The sequence below is a fragment of the Triticum urartu genome, chromosome 1, assembly GCF_003073215.2.
Source record: "Triticum urartu cultivar G1812 chromosome 1, Tu2.1, whole genome shotgun sequence".
NCBI classification, from domain to species: Eukaryota; Viridiplantae; Streptophyta; class Magnoliopsida; order Poales; family Poaceae; genus Triticum; species Triticum urartu.
In genome coordinates, this window is record NC_053022.1 from 485606619 (window position 1) to 485619004 (window position 12386).

General features: G+C 47.4%; 1 protein-coding gene across 1 annotated transcript; it reads right to left on the bottom strand.

Moving 5' to 3' along the window:
• Positions 1–827: 827 nt before the first annotated feature.
• Positions 828–6427, bottom strand: LOC125521242 (calcium-dependent protein kinase 16). Its single transcript, XM_048686305.1, has 7 exons — positions 5568–6427; positions 3831–3974; positions 3601–3753; positions 2508–2623; positions 2233–2400; positions 1377–1607; positions 828–1282 (listed from the first exon to the last, which is right to left on the bottom strand). The coding sequence occupies exons 1-7, from the start codon at positions 6259–6261 to the stop codon at positions 1133–1135; spliced, it is 1656 nt and encodes a 551-aa protein (XP_048542262.1). The 5' UTR covers positions 6262–6427; the 3' UTR covers positions 828–1132.
• Positions 6428–12386: the final 5959 nt, after the last annotated feature.

Genomic DNA, 12386 nt, shown 5'->3' on the forward strand with positions numbered 1-12386 from the left:
TATGTCCCCCTTTATCTTTATTACAGTAGTGAAAGGGGAGCAAAGCTTGGTCTGTTTACTTTACTTTACCATCTTTATTACGTGACTTGAACACTCTGATCTCCAGCCTCCAGGTATTGCAACTACTACTACTACTACTTGAGCAAATTATTTATGCTCAAATCTCTATTCTTAACTGATTAAAGTTTGGGGAATACTGTTTTTGAGCTCGCCAGACCTGTCACCTATTACATCCCCACTGGTCGGTCCAGCCCGCCTTTAATATGTTCTCTAAACTTTATTAGTTTGGACTTTGGAATGATAAAGCCGAATGCGCTGTCTAAACAAACCGCTTTCTCTTTCGATTTTCTTCTCCGCTAGAAAACGGCGGTAGCTGAAGCTTAAGTGTAAAGGCAACATGATTAGTCAGCGAAATGGGAGGAATGCCACACAACCTCCAATGATTTCGGAAGCAATGGCCCCAAGAGCAGTGGGGTTTAAACCCACGAACAAGCACATGAGACCAGGCAAACTCTGAAAATTATACTGTGATGACAAGCTGCAGGTTACCCTGACCCCGTTTTGGCATGTAGCCGAAACTTTCAGTATCAGACAGCAACACAGCAGCGTACCCTCAGACAATCTGGTGCACTACCTACTGCAAATAGAACGGCACACATAGGGCAGCACTATATAAAAGTTGCGGCTACATGGCGCCCCCCTCTTGTCCCTTTCCCCCGGCAATATGCCGTTTTGGTACAGTTGAAAGCAAGGCTGCACTAACAGTCAGTGGCCTACTAGGCATGCATATCTAGCTCTTAACCACCAATACAGTACAGACGATTCCATCAAAGCCAACAAAGTGTATCTGAGGGGGAAACAACAAAATATTGTACAACACTTAGCATCAGGTACAGCAAAAGGAGATATCATCAGGCAGGAGCGGTTGGTGCATCATTCGGTGCGTGCGTGCTCCTCGCCTCGGCGATACCGGGAAAGCTACTTACACGAGTAAGCCAATCAGGGGGGGAGCCTATCTAATTAAATTTCCGCCAAAATAATCATCAGAGAAGGAAAGAGGGTCTATGCTTTAGTGGGCCAATGACCGGACTTACGTGACCGGGACAAGAGCGCCAGCTACAAGCCTGTGATTTCACTCATTTCCCATCTTTACAGATCCATCCTTGATAAGCCTTATGCTTAGGCTATTGAAACGTCCTCTCGAATAATGCCGCGAAGCCTTTCGCCAGTCCGTGCCGGTTTTCATCATTGCTACAAACTCTTCAAAGCTAATTTTGCCATCCTGCAGAAACAATCAAAGCAGATGTTAAGTGTCGTGAGGGATACAATCTGAAGGTTGTACCCTCCTTTTGGCAAAAGTGCAAATGAACCACCACCTTGTCTGTGTCAACTTCTTGCAATATGTCCTTCACCACTTCCGTGATATCTACCGCCCCATCCTCCGCCAGGGCCTCCTGAAGCTCCTCAGGCTCGATAAAACCGTCGCCATCCTTATCGAAAAACAGGAAGGCCCGCCGAAGGTGCTCATCATTTGCCATCCTTTGTAGATGAAGTGAGACAGCCAAAAATTCACCATAATCTAGTGCTCCTCTACCATTTGTATCCACCTAGTATCCAACCAAAAAAGATCAGATATGCAAATCTTCATCATTTTGTTCCCGTAAACTACACAAGTCAAACCATTTGGAATACTTAATTCTCAAGTTGACTCTGACGTCACATGCAATAGTGGTATACTCTTCTTATGGACCTTATGCGCCCCCCCCCCCCCCCCCCAAAAAAAAAAGATGGTAAATGATAAAGAATTAGCAGGTACATTGAGCTCTATATGTTCAACCTGTATAAAATCGAAACTTCAGAAAAATGTTAGCCATGAGGCTCTAGATCTTATCTGTCATAAACAACATATGAAGTGGGTAGAATAGAAATGTCCTTATTGGAAATGAAAGTAGAAGTTGATTATATCCTGTATCCCTTATTGCTACTTTTCAAGGTCCCAAGAACTAAACTAATTCAAAAAGGGGCCACGATTTACAATACTACCCATCTGGTACAGAAAACATGTCAATATATTTTACTACAGTTCTGGTTGATCGAGCAATAGAAGAACTATCTATCATACATAATTTTTTGCAGAAATAACGTCATTCAGTTTAGACTGATCAATGATAGAGGCTCAGTTAATCTAACTGAACATTTTAACAAGCAAGCAAAATCCTGTATATTACTTACAGCTTCTATTAACATTTGCACTTCAGATTCTGCAAGGTGAGAACCAAATTTTGCAATCCCGCTCTTCAACTCTTCATATGAGACTATACCGTCATTATCAGTATCCATCACTTTGAACATCTCCTTTATGTCCTCAACTTCTTCAGCCGACAAGTGGTCAGCAATAACCTAGTCAAATAAATTTCCTCAGTACAACATATTTTCAATGTAAATTTGAGAAAATATACAGTATCAGAGGACACAAAATTCAATTTATGGGAAAACGAAATTCAAACCCTTAGAGCTCTTCTTTTAAATCTGTTCATCCTTGAAAATTGTTTCAGCCTCGACTTTACGATGTCTCCAAGAGGAACATTTGGAGCTTTCTTCGCATTTTGAAGCCATGTATGCTCTGTGACAACAGAAATCAAGAATCTATATGAATATATCTGAAAAAAGAATTAAGAAAAACGAGATGCACAGTAACATAAGGTCGATTAATTGTGTGGATAACTGGTAGGTAGTATGGGAAACTTCGATAGCCGGTTCAATAGGCATCCCACGACTGTTAGAAGGAACACATGTAGCTTAAATATTAGAACATGAAGCAGCAAAATTAAGAAATTAGGCTTTGTCTATTTTAATAAAATATTAGGCACATACTAACTCAGTATAGTGCAGAATCAATATTATGCTGTCCATGTCTTGGATAATCGATAAGCTTCTTTTTTATTGTTTTTTTAGAATTAACACACGCTCCATGTAATTGCCATCTGGTGCTTGCAATTGTGTTTCATGCCAGACATCAACGGTGTATCTCGAGATTACAGCAACATTTAAAATCTACTTCCTCAATCCTCATTTTACTCTCGGCACCTTCTCCCAACAGATTTCTACTTATGTTTACTTTTGGATTCAGCATTGCTCAGTATATTAGATCCAGCTTACAGAAGTCAATAATATGCTACCAGAAAGTATAGCGAGGCAACTACTAGAGCAAGGATTCAAAGTGGATCCTGCATAACTTTTATTACAAGTGTTAGGCAGTGGGTCCTTCAAATTGATGAGTATTAGATCCAATGTGACAACAGATTTACCACATAGCCAAAATAAATTACATAACATGACATCAGGATATGGTTGGTAGATACTTATGTGCAAAAATGGAGAACTATTGAAAACAAGGCAGACTGGTTCAGTGATCTTCTAGCTATCAGATTACACATTGCCAATTGAAAAACAAAACATGAAAGGGGGGACAGGCTGAAGTTTAAAGCAGCACCAAACAGTAGGAACTTACGCAAATTTGATGTTTCGTGAACTTTGAGGATATTGAAACTAACATAACACAGTGCTGGTTTGAAAGCACTACCACTATGTACATCTTACCAAGAACTTGCTTTGCAGTTAGCCTGATTTTCGGATCAGGCTGAAGCATCTGCCGAACTAGATCTTTAGCGTTATCAGAAACATGGGGCCAGGGTTCTCTCTTAAAATCTATATTTCCCCGAAGGATAGCTTGTGCCACTCCTTGTTCAGTCTCTGCAATATAGCATGGTAAGACAGCGCGAGAGCAAAGCTGAAGGATAAAAGGTTCTCACAAAGGTAAGGCAAAGTACCAGCCCAAAATGGAGGAACACCGCATAACAATATATACAAGATAACGCCAGCACTCCAAATGTCTATTTCAGGTCCATAGTTTCTCTTAAGCACTTCAGGAGCCATATAGTAGGGACTTCCCACAATTTCAGAGAACTTCTCACCTAAACAATCGCATAATGCCATCATATTATGTACGGTACAAAATGTTTAAATATATATGTATAACAGACATTTCACAGGGAATAATTAAAGACGTGCGACAGATAGGAGAGTAAATCATGAAAGTTCCAGTTGACTTGAATTACAAACATAAAAAGTGATATTTGAGGGCTTTCTTGACATAAAGCGGCATTACAAATCCAACAGCATCATATAAGGAAAGGGACGTTACACATTTTCAGATGTCTTATCTATTACTACATTCTTCCTACAAGGACACTGCCGCAAGGACACGTGTTTTCAAGCCTATAAAGATGCTATGTTGATTAATACCAAAGGCCAGATTGGCAATAAGATGTGCTGCCTAAAAACATTTGGGATGCCTATAATCAACAGCGAACAAATCAACAAGAAACAGATAGACCACTTTCTTTTTGTGAAGCAAGTTAAATGTATCAAGCTACGGCAAGGGCAAGATATAAGTCCACAAGTTACAACTGTTTGGTGGCTCCATACATACATTAAAATCAATTGGAGCCAATTCTTAGTGATTTAAACAAACAAACAAACCAAGTAAGCAAGATCAGTATGGCAACAAAGACTAGGTGCTTGTAAGTATTGATGGCATGAAGGACAAGTGACACACAAGCAAGAGTGAGAATTCCACAATAAACTCAATAAGGTTCTGTGGGATGTGAAATGTTTCATAACAGGAAATCAACAAGAGAAATATGGTATAGAACCGAGCAAATATTTACAGCACATTAATGATTCAAGTAGTTCAAGACTTAATTACCTTTTCAACAAGAGGGTAAGAGATATGGAACAGATATGGACAAATGGTGCCTATTTAGTGAGAGCAAGCAATATAAAGGGGCACAACTGTGTGAAACTGTTATCAGTATTGTTTCAAAGTTTACCGTGGCATATTTTTCATGATCAGTATGACTTCTTATAAATAATAACCAATACTACTGCCGCGGTGCCGCAAAATGAGCCGCTTATACATAACGATAAGTCAACTAACAGCTATGTACAGATGATGATAGGCCACCTGATGCCTTACTATTTCCCAAAATAATTGAGCTCAGGTCGAACATGGTATCAGCATTCAGATACCAAGACTTGGTATGGAGTATGGACTACAAGCAAAACGACATTGTACACTATTTTTGGCAACAGCAATGTGCCGTCTGATCCCACTAATGATTCCCAAATCCTAAAAATAGCAGTCACCCATGAACCAGCAAGTCAACCTAGCACCTAAGATTCCAGTATCTGGACTAGCAGCACAATCTGCAAGAGGCAACTATATCAAGAGACATACTACTACCGAGTACTGACATACCACCAACTTGCTGCGAAAGAAAGAATACATCTAAAAAGTCCTACCAAAAGAGAACCACCAAAATCTAGTTCTAGTCAGATTACGCAAGCACGAAAATAGCACTCAGCTACAGTAGCGAGCACTACCAAAAATTCCACCCAGAAACGGCCACCAACCCACGGATCACGCGCTTAGACAGAGAGAAAAAAAAACGCCCAAAAGTGCAGCGACCAGTTCGTCCAAATCACGGTGGATCTCGGCGGCTCACCGGGCTTGAAGAAGATGGAGAGGCCGAAGTCGATGGCCTTGAGCGGGGAGTTCTCCTTCTTGTTGGCGAAGAGGAAGTTCTCTGGCTTGAGGTCGCGGTGGATGACGCCGTGGTGGTGGCAGAGCTGCACGACCTCGACGATGGTGCGCGTGACGGCGGCGGCGGCGCGCTCCGTGTAGTGGCCCCGCGCGACGATGCGGTCGAAGAGCTCCCCGCCCTCGCAGAGCTCCATGACGAGGTGCACGGCGCCGTCGTCCTCGCAGGCCTCCCGCAGCGTGACGATGCTGGCGCTGCGGGGCAGGTGGCGCATGATGGCCACCTCCCGGCGCACGTCCTCCACGTCGACGGGCGTGCGCAGCTTGCGCTTGGAGATGGACTTGCAGGCGAGCAGCTCCTTGGATCCCCGGTCCATGCACAGGTACGTGACCCCGAACTCGCCCCGCCCCAGCTCCCGGTCCAGCGCGTACTTGTCGTCGATCCCGCCGCTCACGTCGCGGCCCTCCTCCCCGAGCACCGACAGCCGCTTCTTCTCCCCGCCGGCGCCGGCGCCGGCGCCGCCCCCGCCTCCCCCCGCGCCGCCGCCGCCGCCGTTGCGCGCCTGGTGGGGCTTCCTCTTCCCGGCGGAGGCGGGGAAGTGCGACGACGAGACGTCCTCCCGCGCCGCGGCCGCCGGGGAGCGGCAGCAGTTGCCCATGGCCGCGCGAGATCGGGGGTGGGCCCGCTAGGGTTCGTACGGCATTGGGCGCCGCGCGGGTGGGGGAGGAGAGAGAGAGATGGACTGGCTGCTGTGTGCTGTGCCGAGGGACAGAGAAGAGAGGGGGGCTAGCTAGCTAGAGAGGAGAGACAGAGCGGTACTAGTCTTTGGAGCAGTGGAGAGGGACGAGACCTGTGTCGTCGGGTAACGGTATGGAGGAGCCGTGGGGGACGGGGCGCGGGGGACGCGTAGCCGCGAGGAGGGAGGACAGGGGTGGGAACATTCCCACATGTGATGATGGTTTGGTGAGCCCGATGGGTCGCTGGGCGGCGGGCCCGAGGGCGGGGTCGGGGCCTCTGCGGGGAGTTCGGGGGTGGCGGGGCCCACGGTCGTCGGCAGTTTGACCGGATTCAGCGACCGGGGTTTTGTTTCGACGGCCGGCCGTGGACGGAGGAATCTGGCGAGATAAAAACCAGCCCGATTAGGCTGGTCGTAACGAGAGTATGATAACTAGTATCATGAATGCCAAGTAGGTAATTTTGATAATGTGGCATAGAATTAAATGAAGAAAGAGATAGTTGGGTATACGTATCATAATAAATGCAATACTATTACGTGTCATGCATGACAATAAATAAAGTCATCTATGATATTAGTACATGATACTATGTATTAGAGAGGTAGTATCACACACTAGTATCATATACATGATACTAACTTATGATACTATCCATTACAAACAGCCTTAGACCATCTCTACCGCGCGACCCAAAACGTTCGGTTATCTCCGTTTGGGGTTAAACGGACAAATGAGACGACCCAACGCGCAACCCCGTCCGTAAAAAATGTCCGTTTCTGATCCGTCCCACCTCATCCTGGACTCAAATTTGAGCTGGGTTTGCGTCCAAAGCGGACACAAGCGGACGCTTTCTGGGTCGTCCTCGTCCGGCAGTGTCCTTTGTGCATGTGACCCTGGCCCGCCTGTCATCTTCTCTCCTCTTCACTCACGTGGCCCACCTACCATCCTCTCTCTCCATATTTTCCTCCTCCCCATGCCGGTGCACACCACTGTGCTGCAGCCGTGGGCGAGCGCGGCGCGCGCCGGAGCGCGAGCGCGGGAGAGCGGGGTGCGGCGCGGCTGCGAGCTGGGGGCGCGCGCCCAGGAGGCGTCGTGCGCGAGCGCGGCGGCGCGTCGCCGGGCGACGGGGCGCGGCGGCGGGCGTGGAGAGGGGAGGCGGGGCGGGCCGGCGGCTGCGGGGGAGGGCGGCGAGCTCGCACGGCTGCTGGCGCGGGCGAGCGCGCGACGGCAGGGGACGAGCGCGCGGGCAGCGGCAGCAGGGCGAGGCGGGCTCGAGCGGCCGGGGTGAGGAGGCGGGGCGCGGCGCAGGCGATGCGAGCGCCGGCCGGCATACCACGATGGGGAACGGGCGGAGCCAGAGCGCGAGCTCGCGGGAGGTTGAGACGCGCGGCCGAGACAGACAGTTTGAGGTTGGTTGGTGCGTTGGGCGTCTCCAACTATATCCGGACGTGTATGTCCGTTTTGCCACCCATTTCCACCCCAAACGAACAGATTCCGGACGAAATGGACATCCGTTTGGGGTCATGCGGTGGAGTTGGCCTTAGCCATTGTTTAGTGATTTTATTAATCTGATGACGATGAAAGATGCTGTCAGAAAGTTTTCTTAAAACCCCGGTATTACGCGATTGCATCAGCCCGTGCAACAACGAATCGGGATATAATCTGCGACCAGGCGTTAATTAAAGGGGAAATTTGAAGGACGTGATGCTTGTGGTTATTAAATCCTGAATGTCATCAGAATCTACGATATGGATGCTGCTTGGTACCTTTGTTCCGTTATTATCAATGACCGTGGAATCTACCTCAAAAAAAAATAACAGTGGAATCGGGCTCTGTGTCGCTTGGAAAAAAAATCTTGAACGCAGGAATGCAAAAACATGCAACTGAATAAAACAGAAATACTGCCGCAAAAAAAGAATAAACAGAAATACAAATACAAGAAAACAAAGGAGATGATTAGACTGCGCATAAAAGATGAATTTGTTGTATGAGTGGTGTGATGTAAAGGTAAAAGCTCCACGCAAAACAAAAAAGGAAGGTAAAAGCTATGTCAAATGGTTTTTTTCATTCAACATTGAGGCTATGTTTCAATATCATCATGATAATAGAACAATAGAGTACAAGATATTCATATCCCCTCGCCTTCACCAATTCTCCGCCCTCTCTCTCCCTATGGAGTGCACGTAATCATTGTCATCGGTCGTGGCACTCCTTTCTCCCATGGATCTACGTCTCCTTCCCGCCATCACATTCAGCAACCTCGGGGTACCACCTCTTGTCCTCCTCTCTTGTATACCTCCTCTCGGCTCGACGGTGACGACGGCCTCACGTGCAAGCCTACTGACCTCTTCCTCTGGATCTAGTGGCTAGCTCAACCTTAATGGCAACAACAAGCTTCCCTCATTGGCGGCGCCGAGCTCTCCTCTTTAGGTCGCAACGCAATGTCAGTGTGTGGCTAGGGTGACCGTGGAGGTAGCGAGGTGTTGTAGCAAGACTGCGAATACGTGTGTAGGCATGTACAGGGTTGTGGGCTCTTGTGATCAAAGGTTGTAGCACCACTAACTCGCTATATTGGCCTAATCACCATAATAACTCCCAATATAGCGGTGAACACACAGATTGACACTTTAACAGAGTGGTCATATGCATTATGATTGCCAAAAATTAGGGGGCTTACTCAAAAAATGACCTTGTAGCCTCCAAACATGGAGGTTGTGAAGACTTCACTTGAAGCTCACTCAAAACCCAATAGCTAGCACGGGAGGGAACTTTCATCTTCTTCCTCCTCGTGCCACGGCCGGTTTTTGAAGTAGCATGTGTCCCGTACACGCACCACTGCACACGGATAATCACCGGCAAGGGGAGGGGGACTGCTAACCACTCTCCATATTAATGTTGGGTCTGCCCCCACGATTATTCCCGTGGCAGTCCATCGGATGGATGCCACGCGGCATCATCTCCTTGTTGTCCCAGACTATAAAATACCGACGGTGAGGCGTCCCCATCACCAAAGCCATAGTCATCGTCTCCTCCCCTAGCCAACTCCCTGATATAATGATGTCGTGCCGACGTAGACCAATGGTTGAACGGGCTGGTGGACAAGAATCTCTCGCCCCATATGTTGCACACCTACGTGGTGAACTCCCCATGTGGCGCACTAGTCACGGCATCCGTCGCATCCTCCCCCGTGACATTGTGTGGCGCTGGTGGCTCCCGTGGTGGAGGGTGCGGGGGATCTAGAGCTTCCCGTGGTGCTGGTGTGACGCCTCCGATTCAATCGTACACTAATCATACACGTAAATGTGTACGATCAAGATCAGGGACTCACGGGAAGATATCACAACACAACTCTACAAAAAAAATAAGTCATACAAACATCATATTACAAGCTAGGGGCCTCGAGGGCTCGAATACAAGAACTCGATCATAGACGAGTCAGCGGAATCAACAATATCTTAGTACAGACATAAGTTAAACAAGTTGCCATAAGATGGCCAGCACAAACTGGGATACAGATCGGAAGAGGCGCATGCCTCCTGCCTGGGATCCTCCTAAACTACTCCTGGTCGTCGTCAGCGGCCTGCACGCAGTAGTAGGCACCTCCAGTGTAGTAGGAGTCATTGTTGACGGTGGCGTTTGGCTCCTGGGCTCCAACATCTGGTCGCAACAACCAGGTATAGAAAGGGGGGAAAGGGGGGAGCAAAGCAACCGTGAGTAGTCATCCAAAGTACTCGCAAGCAAGAAACTACACTATATATGCATTGGTATCAATGAAAGGGTGTAGTATATGTGGACTGAACTGCAGAATGCCAAAATAAGAGGGGGATAACTAGTACTATCGAAGACTACGCTTCAGGCAGCCTCCATCTTGAAGCAGTAGAAGAGAATAGATGGTAAGTTCACCAAGTATCATCGTATAGCATAATACTACCCGGTGGTCCTCCCCTCGTCGCCCTATGAGAGAGCGATCATCGGGTTGTATCTGGTACTTGGAAGGGTGTATTTTATTAAGTATCCGGTTCTAGTTGTCATAAGGTCAAGGTACAACTCTGGGTCGTCCTTTTACCGAGGGACACGTCTATTCGAATAGATAAACTTCCCTGCAGGGGTGCACTACATTTCCCAACAAGCTCGATCCCCCTTTGGCCGGACACACTTTCCTGGGTCATGCCCGGCCTCGGAAGATCAACATGTCGCAGCCCCAACTAGGCACAACAGAGAGGTCAGCACGCCGGTCTAAATCCCATGGCGCAGGGGTCTGGGCCCATCGCCCATTGCACACCTGCACGTTGCGTACGCGGCCGGAAGCAGACCTAGCCCCCTTAATATAAGCGCAGGCTTATGGTCCAATCCGGCGCGCGCCGCTCAGTCGGTGACGTCACGAAGGCTTCGGCTGATACCATGACGTCGAGTGCCCATAACTGTTCCCGCGTAGTTGGTTAGTGCGTATAGGCCAGTGGCCAGACTCAGATCAAATACCAAGATCTCGTTAAGCGTGTTATTTTGAAGTAACCGCGGACGTCGATCAGGGACCAGGCCCACCTGTCTCCTAGGTGGTCACAACCTGCCCTGTCGCTCCCGCCACAAAGTAACCATCAGGGGGCTGTCGGGAACCCGGGCCCATCACTACCTGGATGGAACCACATGCCCCTTCAGCCCCCATCTCCGAACAGTAACATAAGTATGTAAAAGGATGTTGTATATGTACACGTGATCACCTCCCGAAGCGATCACGGCCCAATAGTATAGCATGGCAGACGGACAAGAGTGTAAGGCCATTGATGATACACTAGCATCCTATACTAAACATTTAGGATTGCAGGTAAAGGTAACAACAAAAGTAACAAGGACATGCTATGCAGCAGAATAGGTCCATCCGAAAGCAGTAACAGCTACACTACTCTAATGCAAGCAGTAGAGGGAAAGAGTAGGCGATATCGGGATGAACAAGGGGGGTTGGCTTGCCTGGTTGCTCTGGCAAGGAGGGGTCGTCAACAACGTAGTCGATTGGGGCACCAGCAGCGGCGTCAGTCTCGTAGTCTACCAGAGAGAAGAGGGGAAAGAAACAATGAATACAATGCAAACAGATGCATATCGATGCATGACATGACAAGTAATGGTGCTAGGTGTGCCCTAACGCAGTCGGAGGTGATACCGGTGAAGGGGGAAAACATCCGGGAAAGTATCCCCGGTGTTTCGCGTTTTCGGACAGATGAACCGGAGGGGAAAGTTGTGTGTTCGCTATGCTAGGGATGTGTGGCGGACGAACGGGCCGTGTATCCGGATTAGTCTCGTCGTTCTGAGCAACTTTCATGTAGAAAACATTTTCATCCGGGTTACGGATTAATTTATATGATTTTCTAAAGTTTTAAAGTTTTTCTGAAATTCCTGGATTTATTATTAATTCGAAATTAAAAACAGAATTTGCTAAGCGTACCCGAAAGTAAACCCACCGAGAGGCTGACTGGTGGGTCCAGAGGGCCCAGTTGACCAAGTCAACAGCCCAGTCAACAGTCAACTGGTTTGACTATTGACTAGTCAAATATGGCAGGTGGGGCCCAGTTGTCATACTCTGTAGTTTTCTATCAGTGTTTAATTAATTTTTAATTTAGGGGTTATTAGAGGGTGGCCCACATGTCAGAGGCTCATTAAGTTAAAAAGGGGGATTTGTGGCCTAATTAGTGGGTTAAAGCCCCGAGCCCATGATAACCCACAAGTATATGGGATCGCAACAGTTTTCGAGGGTAGAGTATGCAACCCAAATTTATTGATTCGACACAAGCGGAGCCAAAGAATATTCTCAAGTATTAGCAGCTGAGTTATCAATTCAACCACACCTGAAAACTTAATATCTGCAGCAAAGTGTTTAGTAGCAAAGTAATATGATAGTAGTGGTAACGGTGGCAAAAGTAATATTTTTGGTTTTATAGTGATTGTAACAGTAGCAACAGAAAAGTAAATAAGCGAAGATCAATATATGAAAAGCTCGTAGGCAATGGATCGGTGATGGATAATTATGTCGGATGCGATCAATCATGCAACAGTT

Coding starts and splice junctions, on each gene's coding strand:
- LOC125521242 (XM_048686305.1), bottom strand. CDS start 6,261: ATGGGCAACTGCTGCCGCTCCCCGGCGGCCGCGGCGCGGGAGGACGTC. Junction 2,401..2,507: donor TTAAAAGAAGAGCTCTAAGG/GTTTGAATTTCG, acceptor TTATTTGACTAG/GTTATTGCTGACCACTTGTC. Junction 1,608..2,232: donor TGCAAATGTTAATAGAAGCT/GTAAGTAATATA, acceptor GTTGGATACTAG/GTGGATACAAATGGTAGAGG.